General features: G+C 43.6%; 1 protein-coding gene across 1 annotated transcript in view; it reads left to right on the forward strand.

Annotated features, from left to right (window-relative positions):
- The window catches only part of SLC26A8 (solute carrier family 26 member 8), a 41986-nt gene extending 26610 nt beyond the window's left edge, over positions 1-15376 (forward strand). Inside the window, exons 11-20 of the mRNA XM_048497861.1 lie at positions 67-144; positions 2541-2636; positions 5065-5171; positions 7446-7515; positions 7924-8016; positions 8092-8226; positions 8481-8825; positions 10280-10334; positions 10461-10648; positions 14464-15376. Coding sequence (XP_048353818.1) covers positions 67-144; positions 2541-2636; positions 5065-5171; positions 7446-7515; positions 7924-8016; positions 8092-8226; positions 8481-8825; positions 10280-10334; positions 10461-10648; positions 14464-14706 — 1410 coding nt within the window. The 3' untranslated portion in view covers positions 14707-15376. The remainder of the gene's footprint in view (positions 1-66; positions 145-2540; positions 2637-5064; positions 5172-7445; positions 7516-7923; positions 8017-8091; positions 8227-8480; positions 8826-10279; positions 10335-10460; positions 10649-14463) is intronic.
- Positions 15377-15549: the final 173 nt, after the last annotated feature.

Genomic DNA, 15549 nt, shown 5'->3' on the forward strand with positions numbered 1-15549 from the left:
AAATGTACCACCCTAATAATCAGTACAGAATATAAATTTCTAATGCTGTGTTATTGTTTTTATTAGCTTGCAGCTCTAATTGGAGCTTCCATAATGCTGGTGACAGTGCTAAAACTGGGAAGATACTTTCAGTCGCTTCCTAATGTAAGTGGATATGAAACAGAATTTCAGTAAACTGACAGCAGTCATTTGATCCCTTTATTCCAGAGAGGTAGCTGTGTGAGGTGGTTGCAGCAAAAATAAACAAGTTTTGTGGTACCTTAAAAACTAGCATTTTGTTTCAGCATAAGCTTTTGCAGATTAGAGCCTCCTCCTTTGGAGGCTCTCGGTGGATCTTCATTAAGCAGACATTTTATGTAGACTTGTGGGAAGGGACAGGAGGATGGGACAAAAAAGTACAGGGGGAAAGTAATTGTGTGACATTCAAATCTACTACTGTGTTTAACCAAAAGAAAGATGATTCTGATTGTAAATAATATCTCCAAAATTATACACACAACCCCGTCCACAACTGGAGACGGTGGGACACCATGCCAATGCAGCAGCACCGCACTGCCTCCAAGAGAGCTTTCAGGCTGCATGGGGAACAGCTCAGAATTCCCCCGCTGTCAGAAAACCCCATAGGGCTAATAGGACTTACACCACTAAGAGGGTGGTGTAAGTCCAGGGACCCGGTATCTACACTCCCAACCTTCAATCCTGGGAGGGAGAAACAGTGCCTGTGGCAACACCTGATCCGGGCGTCCCTCCGTGCCCCCCCCCCCCGCGCCCCACTTATCTTAGACAGCAGGGGTCCCAGGCAGCCTGGCGAGTTGAAGGAGCAGCCAGGCCAGGAGCCTGCTGCAGACCCACCACGGGCCCCTTGGCCTGGCCCCACCAGGCTGCTCCTTCAACCAGCAGAGGCCAGCTGAAGGAGCAGCCCAGCAGCCACACAGATAAGGGGCAGCCAGATGGACAATCTGGCCACCTTTACCACCTGCCAGGCCTGAGGCAAGGGGCAGCTGGCTGGCTGGCTGGCTGGCTGGCTGGCTGGCTGGCTGGCTGGCTGGCTGGCTGGCTGGCTGGCAGCCGAGGAACCAAGAGGCAGGTGGTTCCCCCCACTGGGGCATGGGGCACCTCCGGAAGGAGCCTGGCTGGAGCCGAGCGTGCTAGGCGTGGCCATGGAGGCAACAAATGTGGGGGGGAAGAGGAGGGGTTTGGGGGTGATTTTCTGCCCTCCATATGACTAAATGGCCAGCACCCATTTCCCTGTGGCTGGTACGCCCCTGAAGCCAACAAATGTAAGCTCCGTCCCCGGCACCCCCCTCCTCCCATGCTGGCATCTGATTGGGACTTCCGGATTTTTTGGCGTGGGGCTGAGGTACAGGCGGATGCCGGTGCATCTGCCATGTCCACCAGGGCAAGGATAAGTGCCTTGGGGAGGGCAAATGCACTGGAGCAAGATTGTGCCACTTCCTAATGACCTTCTGTCATTAGCTGGGGCTGACAGATAGGACTTTTATGCCTGTATATAACTAGATCACAGGTGTCAAACTCACGGGCCCTCCAGATGTTATGGACTACAGTTCCCATCATCCCTTCAGCATCCTCCTTTCAGATAACATGAGAAAGCATGGAAACAGACTATTCAAAAGTGAACACCTGTAATTGATAATATCTCAGTTATACTGAGGTAAAAATGTCAGCTTGGGCTTGACATTTCTGTCCCACTATAGCTGCAAACGGTGGGATTCAGCAGGTTCGCACTGAAACCGGTTGTTAAATTATTTGAATACCACCACTGACTGTAAACCATCTTAGCAAACCTGGGATTCTTTCCAAATTATAGGTATAGGTATTTTTCAGTTACAGAGACTTTTCAGGAATGTTGCAGTTTATCATATTTACAACCAGATCAAAATGGGAAGGCTGAAGTGACTCCTGGAGGCGGTGTGGGACTACACCATCAGATTTGCCCTCCCAGGGGCACTTACCCTGGAGGAGGGGCAAATACACTGTTGGGCAGCCACCACGGCCCTTCAAGATGCCTTGATACAGCGCTGAGCATCACATCACCGCCAGCTCTTACGCCACCGCCAGCTCCACTGGCATAGTGGGGCATTCTGGAGTTGTGGCCAGGAGTGGAACCAACATTAGTCGATTTCTACCCTGACTTTGCCTCCAGCTATGCTGCGGCCGGGACTCCAACTTGGTGTAAGATCATGTCACCTGATGGAAGGCTTTCTGGTGGCAGAGAGGGTTTTAAAAGTTTTTTCCTTCTTGCACTGCTGAAAAGCCCTCTGGAGGCAGCAGGACCACACAACATCAGATCCATTCCTGTCCACCTGGTGCTTTGTATTGGGTTGCCTGTGTAAAATAAAAATATCTATTAGAAGTCACTGTAAAATTATGCTGTAGTATATTTCAACACAGCAAAGACTATCAAGACTATAGCCGCATAAATTAGATATTGTAAGGACTTACTGTCTCAGCTCTGTACATTCTATGTAGAGCATTCCCCATAGATACAAAAGGATAATGAATTTTTCTGTTTTTTACAGGCTGTTTTGGCAGCCATTGTAATGGCCAACATGTTCCCGTTTCTTGAAAAGTTTGTAGATGTCCCTTCCTTGTGGAGGCAGGATAAATATGATTTTGTAAGTGTTTCATGATCCACATTAGGTTGGGTTGAGGTAACAGATTATTTGAGTCAATGTACAGAAAGTAGCTTCTAGTACCATTAATCATTTGCTACAGAACACATAGCCTGTTCTAAATGAAAAGGCTGTCCATGGGCTGCAGGAATACAGTAAAATTTTATGTATGCATCATATGATTAATATTTGCAGAAACATGGTGGACTTAGTTCATGTATGTTCTGGTTTCCCTTTGTACAATTTCTGTATATTCTTAGCATGCTTTGAAGAGAATTGTTTGAGATACCATTAAAAAATTACCATGGCCATTACTGAACCACAGAGGTATGGCATTTCTATATGTGGAATACTGGGCATTTCTATAATACATTTCAGAAAAGAATAGTCTGCTCTTACGATTCTGCTATAGTAGCAGAAACTTTTTCAGAGTTATAAATGCATTATGTTAGTATAATCAGATGAACTTCCAGCTCTGAAGTAGAAAGCAAAACCATACCAACAGAAACAAGAAATAACAGAAACGCTGATTTCCTGCAGTATCCAAAACAACTCTGCCACCATCCACCAATAAAAATGTGGCACACTAATTATGTCCCTTTGTAACCCAAACATGAAAGATCGTACTTGGCAAAACATCATACCACTCTTTACCCCTTCCCTCCAGACAATATGGGAAAACATAATGTGGCCATTGAGCCACCACTTACATGACCATGTTAGATAGTTGTATTGGAACTGCCTGCACATTTTGCTGGGGCTGTTTCAGAAATTTCTGCAAGGCAATGGGTATCGTACATATTTGGTCCATATTAGCACAGATCAGTGGCTGGCTGGTAACCATGCCAGACTGAGGTTGTACTCCTCATGTTAACTAGTATGATATTGTTCTGACAGTGCTGTACACATCTGCCATCCCCCTATCCTTTCAATATGGTTTGGGCTTACTGGTATGATGGAAAACAGTATTTTAGGGGAAAAGCAGTCCTTTCTCTTCATGATATTTCATAGCCACTTGCTTTAAAAAATCAAGACAAGACAAAATATCAGAGAATAGAATCTTCCAGAGCAGAGGCATGTGAAATCAGCAATCATGGGCAAGTAACAATCCAAAATATAAAGGTACCTTAAACTATATTTTGATACAAATATTCTCTGAATTAAAGATACTGAAAAGATTGCTGGCTTTTGTATAAAATATTGTTGCAATACTACTAGGTATGGAATTCAGTATTTTAGTTTTCTGGACCAATGAGATTCTAACATCCCATATTTGATTTTATACACATGTTCACAAGTTCAGACCTTTGAAAATTCTGCATTATTCCAACATACAATAGATTAGCTTTGTATATAATTAAATGTAGAATATTAGTACTTGTGCCATTTGTAAATTGACTTAGTTTATATACATTGTCATGTTGGAGGTTACTGAATTTTCTAATTTCTGATTAGGGAACTGTAAAAAAGGATAAAAAGAATTTTAATTAATCAAATAAAGTTAGAAAAATATTAGTTTAAATGTCTAATTAGTGCACTTTTTAATTAAGAGCCTTGTGTATAGCCAGAAGGCAGTTAATTCAGCAGTTTTGCTGGTCTGTGTCTGGCCAGTGCGTGGATGACAAATCTTCTGGAAACTCTACATATATGACCTTAAATTACATGAAAGAAAGGCAGAATATAAATGTTTTTAAAAGAAACTGTGGCCGTTTCCGCACGAAGGTGGAAGCGGCTGGGTCGGCGTTTCTGACGCCGACCCGACGACGCTGGGGCCATCCGCACGGACGGTCCTAGAAAGAGCCGGGCAGCTGGCGACACGGAGCGCCGGCGCCCGGCCGACCCGGCATGTCCCCGGGCCTCTGGCGCGTTGCCGAGGCCTGGGGACACGCCCGCTTGGCCCTGCGCGCCTGCTCCAGCGGCACAGGGCAGGGGGGCGTGTCCCCAGGCCTCGGCGACGCGCATACTTCGAGGCCGGGGACAAGGTATTAGATGCCGAGGTGGGGAGGCGATCCTCGAAGCCGCTGCCGTTCGCTCGGCAGCGGCTTCGAGGCGGCGTTTCTCCAACAAGAGCGCTTCCAAGAGCGCTTCCAAGTGCTCTGGGGAAACGCCGGCTTTGCGGCGGTCGGGCGGCGAATGGCGGCCTGTGCGAATGGCGGCCTGGAGACTGCGTTTTTGCCGTCTCCAGGCCCCCATTAAATGCCCATGCGGAAACGGCCTGTGTGGCCTGAAATCTTTCAGTTATAACATCTGAAGTGCCTATGAATTTTAAGAACTCAAAACAAGACTTGGGCACAAAATCTGTACAAACAAAGAGTCACATTTTTTATTCCATGTAAAGCAAAAATGCATCCACACAGCTTTCACTTTGCTTTATCTGAATATGCATGACCTTAAAGAACTAATACTATTTTTGTTTCATTTATGTTTAAAGGGAATTTGGATTGTGACTTTTCTGGCTGTACTCTGTCTTGGTCTGGATATTGGATTGGGAATTGCTATGGGATTTGCCTTTTTCATAATAAGTGTCAGATCACACAGGTATTGTCTTATATCCTAGTGCTCTATTAAGAAGCTGAAGATTAATGAGTGTGGAGAAAAGAAATTTTGTAAACGATAATAGAAAACTACATTAGAAGCCCTATAGGCATCAGTTGTTTCTCAGAAGAATGTGAGGAATGTGATTAAAAAGAATAGTGGCGATCTTAGGACATTCTCATCGCTTATAATCAGATGTGAAAATGTGACTGGGTTATTGGGAAAAACAAAAACACCCCTCCCCCCATATATCCTCTCACAGAGTAATCCTCAACATAGTGCCTGTGGGTCCAGGTACAGACCAGTGTGTCTCCTACCTGCTTATTGCGCTGCTTCCTGACCTTTTCCATATGCCTTCCTAATCTCTTTTCAAGGTTCCTTCTTCTCTTTGTCCTCTTTCAACCCGTTCACATTCCCTCCTTTTCTACGCTTTTCTTGATGCATTTTCCTTTCACTTCTCATGAGGATTTCTGTCCTTAACCACTACCCCACACAGCTTCCCCAGATGGTTTCAAGCTGTGCAAAAGGAGTTATGACAGTTGAGATATCATTATGAGGGATTGGTGGATAGGGGTGGACAGGTGCCCGCTACAACTTCTAGAGCCATGATGGCGAACCTATGGCACTCCAGATGTTCATGGACTACAATTCCCATCTGCCCCTGTCAGCAAGGCCAATTGGCCATGCTGGCAGGGGCTGATGGGAATTGTAGTCCATGAACATTTGGAGTGCCATAGGTTCGCCACCACTGCTCTAGACAGTAGTTGCAGTTTTAAAAGTTAATGAATGCCTGAGTATGGCTATGCCAGTATGGCTATGCCATTTCTGGTACATTAGTTTTCTTGAAACCATGTCTGCATAACAACCACAAGACAAAGGTCGAATCCCCACTAAGAGATTAAATCCAGATACAACCAGGTTTCAAAAGAAACAGCACCTTTTCATCACAGTTTCACCCTCCCCACTGCAGCGTGTGTATGATGAGGACATCCATGCTTATCACGCTTTCAAACAGTGCAGCGCTCCCCACGATTGCGCGATCGAACACGCAATCTGTTCAGTGGCTCTTTCTTCCTCGTCCTGATTGGCTGTTGTGCTGGGTTGGGGTGGGAATTTAAAAAAAAAATTTTTTTTGCGCAGCTACATCACCACACGCATGCATAGATAGGATGGTAGCTGTTTTTCACGCTAAGCTACGGTTATGTGTGGCTTCAGTACTCTTTACCCACACAGCTGGCATAAAAGTGTAATTTTAGTTAACAGTTGGCACAGAAAACAACATTTCACGCAGCCACTTTTCCATGTAGCCTCCATCGGCACAAAAGAAAAGGGCTGTGCGCAAATTGCGCACAGCCCACTGGACTCAGATTGGCTGGAATGCTCCGTGTCACTGCCAACGGCGGAAAATTAAATCTAGAGTGAAACCCCGATCCTCCCCACTGATCTGGATTTGGCGCGTGCTTTTTTAAAAGTGCACTTTCATGCAGGTTCTGAAAAAACATGTGATCAGGGGAGAACTGGGATGAATCCGTGTTTGGTAGGAGTTCTTGCTGAAACCTGGTTATTTCACATGAGTGTCACGCAATTAATTGACCGTAGGGAATCAACCAAAGTGAATGGAAAGGAGAGGGACACTCACTTAAGAAGTGAAAGTAAAAATATGACAAAAACCCAAAGACATAATGAAGGGAGGCAATAAATTGAAAATTTGTACTTCCTGAGTAGAGAACTCTTTCAATGTCTTCCACTATATGCTATTTTGCCAAAAGTAGCATGTAGTAGTAAGTCGCATTATATTGTAGGGACCCTTCTCTTAACACTAAGGATCAGGCACCCATGCCCATTTACTTTTGCAATGTTCATGTAGTGTATTTCTCCAGGAGCAGGCACTGATCATTGATGCTGTACTGTCAAAGTGAAAACACTGGCTCCCAACACTGAGATGGGGGCTGACATACCCAATAGCAGTAATGAGGCCCATATACTAGATCTAGTGCTGTGTGTACATAGCTTGACAGAATATATAATCAGGCTGATATTGGCTGGTTTTTACATCAGTTTGCTTAGACTTATAAGAGTGGGGAAAGCCGTGTAGAGGAAATTTGTCTCTTTTATATGAGAATTAAGTTATTTGAAACTACAGTTACACAGCTTTCCGTATTCATGATGGCATTTGTACTAAGCATATGAATTCCCAAATATCATCTTGATAAACTAAGATTAGCCTTGAGTTCTTCTTAAACACTTAGAAGAAAGGAGATCTAACTTATTTTTCAGAATGAAGATGTTGATGTTGGGCCAGATTCCAAATACAAATATATATCGAAGTTTTTCAGATTATGGTGAGGTAAGGAGAAAAATAACTATTCTTTGCTATAACAAGTTTGTCCCACACCGGCTCCAGTGCGGGACTGTGAACCCCTGCCAACCCCCAACCCCCGGCCTCCAAAGGCCTGTCCTCAAGGCAGGCAGCCCCAACTCACCTCAGGAGAACAAGGAAAAAAGTGGGGACTGAGAAGCCAAGGACTGGCCGTCGAAGACGAGGCACACCAGGGGATGAAAGATGTGGGTGGCCCCAAGGTTCCAGGAGACAGCAACCTGCTGAAATTCATGTTAATAGCTAAGATATTTTTAGTGCTGACAAAAGTAAATTTGAGCAAAGGTCCTTTCATGATTCCTGGTATCAGCAATTCCTTACTTTTCTATTAGGGACAAGTATGGGCCTCAAAGATTTACATTTTGCTTTACTTTTTAGGCCACAGAGATACAGGGAGTGAGAATATTCCAGTGCTGTTCTTCCATTTCATCAGCCAATATGAAACATTTCAAAGACTATGTGTTACGAAAGGTAAATTATACTCAGAACCTGCAAGCTAGAAAAAACACTGTGGCCTCTGACAAACTATCCCTGTTTATATTTCAGATGGATATGAAGGCAGTGCGGCTTGATGAAAATGAGATGAGAGCTTTGATATCAGTCAGTCTATCTAGTGTTAGAGCACAGAACAAGGATTTACAGTGTGCCTGTGTTTGCGATCCACCTGAACCGTTACCCAGGGTCAGTGGTAATTCTCTCTCTAAATGGAGTACTTATGCTACAGAAAAAAATGTAAAGTTTCACATTATCCAAAAACTTGGTACTGCCATTTTTCAACAAACTTATGTTCCTTTTTCTATTTACTATCATTCATTGGTTTTATTATCAGTATTGTAGTTTACATTTTTAAAAGCATAAAAAGATTTTGAAAAATATGTATATGAATCACATATTGTCCTATCCTGGTCTAGGATTTCGTTTCCCTTATGCCCTAGGTACCTTACACAGAGAAACTTGTAAGACGAACTAATACTTCTAATGAGTCTTCATCTTCTTCTTTGGCCCTGGTACGCTTGACAAGAATTGCTAACAAATATAGTTCGAACATTCAAACCATGCCTCCTCCAGTTGCCAGAGAAAGGGAAGCAGGACATGACACTGTAAACAGAAAAGAAGACCTCAGCAGATTATGGTTTTACTCAGACCCTCCTGTAACAAGATCCACAACTCAGTTGTTCCCGCTTGATTCAGAATCTTCTACATACCTGATTCATACTATTATTTTAGATTTCAGCATGGTACACTTTGTGGATTTGCAAGCTTCCTATTTATTACGTGAGGTGAGTACTAATATCTGAATGATTAGTTACACTACATATATTTATTTGTTTTCAGTAGCTCCTGTTATGTGTAAATATAAGGTACTAAAAAAACCCCTCACAATTGTGTGTTGGATACAGTGAACCAAGAGCGAAAGGTCAGGATGATGCACTGAAGGATAAAGCAGTGAAATTCCCTCTTCTCTCCATAAGCACAGTTTTGCTGATGGAACAGATTAGAGGGGTGACTTCACCCCCTTCTCCCTTTTCAGGGTAGTCCTCCATGTGACCATTTGTCCATGCACGTCCTACAGCCCTGAGAATCAACTTTTCTGGTATCAGAAAGCAGACGCGTAGCTACCAGGGGACTGGGGGGGGTGCGCGTTGCCGGGGGGGGGGGGGTCAGGTTCGTTTGTCGGTTTTTTTGTATTTTTAGTGGGGGTTTTTTTCAGTTTTTGGCCTGAAGGGGGCAAAGTTTTTAGTCTAGCAGAACCAAAATTTCACGGATTTTTGGGAAGACTCTCCTGAACCCAGGTTTGGTTCAGGGGGTCAAAAGTTATGGACTCCCAAAGGGGGTGCCCCATCCCCCATTGTTTCCAATGGGACACCTTTGAGGGTCCATAACTTTGGACCCCCTGAACCAAACTTCACCAAACCTGGGTGGCATCATCAGGAGAGTCTCCTAAAGATACCCTGAAAGTTTGGTGCTGCTAGCTTAACAATTAACTAGGGAGCCCAGGTTCTCCCTTTAAGGTGGATTTAAAAGGAGAATCTGGGCTCCCTAGTTTAAACACCATTGAAAATGATGCTGTTTGGGGGTGAATTCCAGCATCATTGCGGCCGCCCGGGGTGGGGGGGGGGAGGGACTCAGGGCTAGTTTGGGAATGGGATATATCTATTTATTCAGATGATTTCTACAACCCCAAATGGGCCAAGGAAGTATTTCTGAGAACAACACACATACACACAGAGAGACAAAAACCATGTCAAACCCTCCTCTGGGGGAATTTTTAAAAACCCTCATGAATGTTTTACTGGCATCCAAACCAGACATAGTTTGAATCTTCAGTGCTCCTTTTTTTTCTTCCTCCCCTGTTGAAGAAAACATTTATGGGAACTAGCATAGAAAAGTTTATTTGTACAATGCGGTATTGAGGGCCTTAAAAATAATCTCGGCTGTACTTTGAAAGTGGGAATGGCCTCCTGCAGCTAGAAGAGATGACCACCATGTGTAATCTGCAGCTTCTGTGTGAGTGAGAACAGTAACTCTTTCCATGATACTCCAAGACCATTCGTGGTAAATCCAACTTTCTGGCAAATGAACTATTTGAAGCTAGCTCTAACATTCTTACTACCTGTCAGTCCAAAAATTGAAAGCAAATAAAGTACTTGACATCAGACACCCTTACATCAAATCTACCTTATACACGTAATGAGAAAGTCACAGATAATAATATGCTGGTTTCCCTCTACAGCTCTGCAATGTGTTTCAGAATATTGGCATCACAGTCCTGATAGCTGCTTGTCATCGTGAGTACAGTAATAGTTGTAATTCTTTAGCCATTTTAGCTAGTTTACATGAATAATATCATTTTAAGCCTCAGTGTTTTAATTGTGTTTCTGCTTGTAATTCTTTCTACATTTTTCATTTCACAGCCACTGTAATAAAAGCCTTTGAAAGGAATGAATTTTTTGATCAATGTGTTACTAAAGCACGGTTCTTTCCAACCCTACATGATGCAGTACTTTTTGCTGTGGAGCCTGAGCCATTGCAACAGACTGCAGCAATGGGACCCTGTGATACAGTGCCCGAAGAGACATTAGATGAAATTCATAGCCAAAAGGTACAATATTTAATTAATGTACTTATTTGACAGATGAAATCTTGAAAAATAGTTTGATTGCTTTAGATTTAGAAATCTTTAAAATATGTGACTGATCTTTTGTTTTTGGATGCAGCAGACCTTTTTAAACATAGTTTCGTAGGTTGATTGATTGAAAAATGGGATTTTCTCTGAGAATTTCTTCTCATCAGTGGGTTATGGTTGTGTCTCCTTGTTATGTGGGCAGCAGGGCACATAGAAATCTTTTTGTAAAGGTGTCCACTATTCTGAGGAGGTGCTCAACTGCTCCCAGTTCATATCTTGCTAGAATTGTGAGGAATATGGATATGTACCTATTAATAGTGTACCTATTAATAAAATTCTCCCTAGAGACCTATAACTAAAGATACTATAAGGCTGAAGAACAGGTGAGAAAAAATGTGAGCTTTCCTTCTTGGCCTATGGAGTTTCTTTCCTATTCTTTCTCCACCAACTTGGGTTTGATAAGAAGAAGCTGTCAGGGTTAGCTACCAGCTGAATCCCACCACTGGCCCTGCCCCGCCCATCTGGCAGCTGGGCCCGGTGGGGCGAGCAGGAAGGAATCCCCCGGCTACACTCTGGAAAGGAGGAGGAACATTGCTGGGCCCCGAGGCCTTATACTCTGGTAGAATTGTTTCTGGTAGAATTGTTTCTGGTTACACTCCACTTACACTCTGTTAGAATCGTTTCTGGTTGGAGTAGAAAAGTTGATTCTGCTTGAATTGAGCAACCTTGGAGTAACCACCTGGGTGATTAAACTTTACCCCTAGCTCTTTAGTAATTACTATAATAATAATAATAACAACAACAACAACAGCAGCAGCAGCAGCAGCAACTACTACTACTATTATTATTATTTTGATATACCACTTATCATCATCATCATTATTGTAGATTTCACAGCTGCCAGATCTTTAGCTGGTTGTTGGCCTTCATTACAATTCGAGCCTCATCATCATCATTAGATTTGATATACCGCTCTACCCCCAAAGGGCTCTGAGCAGTGCACAACAAACCAATAAAACAAACAATATATCATAAAACAACAACATAATCAGGTAATACATTAGGTAATCCATTAAAATCCATTAAAATTCATTTAAAAACAGTAGCAGCAACATAACCCACCATGTTTATTGACGGAATCTGGTCCTAATATTCCTGGGAGGGGACCAGCAAATTGCCGGAGCCAGATGGTACATGGGGGCATCAAGGAGGGGCGGACAACCCGCGGCCAGCCTCCCCAAAAGCCCGATGGAACAGCTCAGTTTTGCAGGCCCTGCGGAACTCACCAAGGTCTCGCAGGGCCCTAACAGCTGGAGAAAGAGTGTTCCACCAGGCAAGGGCAAGGGCCGTAAAAGCCCTTGCCCATGTAGAGGCTATCCACATCATGGAGGGGCGAGGGACCACCAGTAGGTTTGCCTCCGCTGAGCGCAGAGGATGAATTGGGACATATGGGATCTCTAAGTTATGAGAGCCCCAGGCTGCAAAGGGCCTTAAAGGTCAACACCAACACCTTGAAGACGATCCGGAATTCCACTGGGAGCCAGTGCAGGCGGCGCAAAACGGGGGAGATTTGATCCCTGAAAGAACCACCCACGAGAAGGCGAGCTGCCACATGCTGGACCAGCTTCAATTTCCGGATCAGCCGCAAAGGAAGGCTCACGAAGAGCAGGTTACAATAGTCTAGCCTGGAGGCAGAGGCGTAGCTACCATGGGGACATCCGGGGACAAGTGCCCCGGGCGCCACCTTGTGGTGGGCGCAAAAATTGCAGGTTCGTTAGTGGCTTTTTCTATTTTTCAGGGTTTTTCCCATTTTGTGGCCTGCAGGGGGTGCAGTTTTTAGGCTAGCAGCACCAAACTTTCAGACTATTGTCAGGTGACTCTCCTGATGATACCAGCCAAGTTTGGTGCAGTTTGGTTCAGGGGGTCCAAAGCTATGGACCCCAAAATGGGTGATCCCATACTCCATTATTTCCAATGGGAGCTAATAGTAAACGGGGCTACCATTTTGAGGGTCCATAACTTTGGATCCCCTGAATCAAACTTCACTAAACCTAGGTGGTATCATAAGGATAGTCTCCTGCTGATACCACCCAGGTTTGGTGAAGGTTGGTTCAGGGGTCCAAAGTTATGGACCTCCAAAAAAGGTGCTCCATCCCCCATTGTTTCCAATGGGAGCTAATGGTAGATGGGGCTCCCCTTTTTTGGGTCCATAACTTTGGGCTTCCTGAACCAAACTTCACTAAACCTGGGAATCAGGAGAGTCTTCTGAAGATAGCCTAAAAGTTTGGTAAAAAATTGTTAGCTTAAACATTGCTCCCTTGACAGGCACTCCTCACTTTTCCCCTTAGGTTCTCTCTTTAAATCCACCTCCTTTGGAGTGGATTTAAAGGGAGAATCTGGGCTCTCTAGGATTAAAAAAACATTAAAAGTATTGTTGAAGGCTTTCAAAACCAGATTCAACTGGTAGTTGTGAGTTTTACAGGCTGTGGTCTGATAGATCTTGTTCTTAACATTTCGCCTGCATCTGTGGCTGGCATCTTCAGAAGTGTATCACAGAGAGAAGTCTGTTATAAGAGAAGGCTGGACACAGTGTATAATAGACTTCTCTGTGATACACCTCTGAAAATACCAGCCATGATGCAGGTGAAACATTAAGAACAAGATACACTAGACCACGGCCACACAGCCCAGAAAAAACTCATTATTAACCAACATTGAAAAATGATGCTGTTTGGGGTGGGGAATCTACCCTGAAACAGCATCACTTTCAATGTTGTTTAAACTAGGGAGCCCAGAGTATCCCCTTAAGGTGGATTTCTGTGTGATGAGAATTTGGTTTTAGAGTTTAACAACATTAAAAGTGATGCTGTGGCAGGATTCCCCGCCTTCAAAAAATAGCATCACTTTCAATGTTGTTTAAACTAGGGAGCCCTGGGTGTGTTCAGATTTGTGTGTTGGGCCATGTTCTATAATGCAATGGTGACTTTGAGATGAACTGGTGCAAAAATGTTGTTTGGTCGTGGTGGGGGAGGGATGCTGCCCAAATGGGGGGGGGGCGCAAAACTCAGATTTTGCCCCGGGCTCCATTTACCCTAGCTACACCCCTGCCTGGAGGTGACCATTGCATGGATTACTGTGGCTAGGTCAGCCTGGGAAAGGTAGGGTGCCAGCCGCTGGGCCTGGCAAAGATGAAAGAAAGGAACCCGGATAACATGTGCCACCTGGGTCTCCATCGAGAGAGATGAATCCAGATGGACCCCAGGTTGCGGGCTGAATAGGTCAGTGCCAAAGAGCAGCGGCTGAAAATCCCCAACTCCCTCCCTGTGGCCCAGTCAGAGGATCTCCGTCTTCAATGGATTAAGTTTTAACCTGCTCTGCTATTGGATCTCTGTTTAAATTGGATCTCTGTTTATCAGTCACAGCTTCATAGAGTCCTGATTCAGATGAGAGCTACAAAAAAGGGAAGAGGGGTTTCCTTCCACCTACCCCCACATTATTTTGCTATTCAGTCATTCAGTTCTTTTAAATATAAGCCCTTCAAGTGAAGGGATAAAAACGACATTGAGGTAGGAATAGTTTTACTTAGCAAAACTGTGCAAGGAGAAAGGGCCAATCTCTGTCTCCACTGCATGCCGAGCACTGATTCAAATAAGAGGCCTACATGATTATGCTTGTGTACAACTTCCTGAAACTGTTTTGGGCACATAAACTCTCTTTGGCAGCTCTTAGAAATGTATGATGTTTATGTGTGTACATAAATACAAGCATTGTAAATTTTCTGTGTGTTTCAGGATAGAAGTCAGCACTCAGATAGAAGTCGGCAATCAGACGGGAGGAGCCAGCAGTCAGATGGGAACAGAGACGCCCACTCAGTGAAAGCTGTCCGTAGTGAAACTTATGCTGATGAGCCCATATCAGATCTTTTCCGCACTTTTTCACTTCAGAGTGATGTAGACACAGTTCCTCACCCACATCTTGAAATGTCTCCCCTTGAGGAAATGGACAATGATCAGAAGTGGGAGTTATATAAATGAGATGCATTGGAATTAACCGCACATAAAAAGATGTAACTCAGTTCAGGTAGTTCTAATCAGTATTTGCTTTTGCCTTTTAAATGAAAGTTCTTAAAACAACTAATTACACGTTTGTTGATTTAATTACTGGATAAACTGCTAAAGTTTTGTGAAAGTAAGCATAATGACAAAAGAAATAACATAGCAAAAAGGAAAGTTGGTGGGATTTTGTGTAGCTGGTGAACTTAGCTTTAAAACTTGGAACAATCAATCGAGCTGTCTGTTTTATTTGCAGAGCTCTTGTTTATTTTGTCACATGTATTCCATATCTTTCCTGAAAAGATTTTCTACTCCTCACTAGTTTCCCAAACATTAACCGGTTGCTGATGAGAATCCATGATGTTACTGAGCCTGAATTATCTTCCCTTGGGGGGTGTTTTGTCTTGTACAAAGTGCCTGGAAAAAAGCAGAAATTGTTGCTGCCCAAACACCATGTTTCTCATGCTGTAATTGGTACAAGTTAAACAGACAACTGAGGAGATGACTATCCTTCAGTGGCATTTAAATTATATCTACCACTTTTCCATACTAGTTAGCATTGCTTGTATTACTGTAATACTAGTTTCTGTGTATTTCAAGTTGTTTTTGTTTATCATGTTATGAAGAAATACCTTTTCTTAAATAAAGTTGTACTGACTAAATTATTTGTTGAAATAACTATTAGAACAAAACCATTGATAGTGAAGAGTCAAATAACTATAGCAGCACTGTGAAAAATTGAGCATTAAACAATGGAAAAGGACGTATAGTTGGAATGGTGAATACCCCTGACCATGGTTTTTATACTCCATACTCTTCTTGAAG

Source organism: Sphaerodactylus townsendi, linkage group LG05, assembly GCF_021028975.2.
Source record: "Sphaerodactylus townsendi isolate TG3544 linkage group LG05, MPM_Stown_v2.3, whole genome shotgun sequence".
NCBI classification, from domain to species: domain Eukaryota; kingdom Metazoa; phylum Chordata; class Lepidosauria; order Squamata; family Sphaerodactylidae; genus Sphaerodactylus; species Sphaerodactylus townsendi.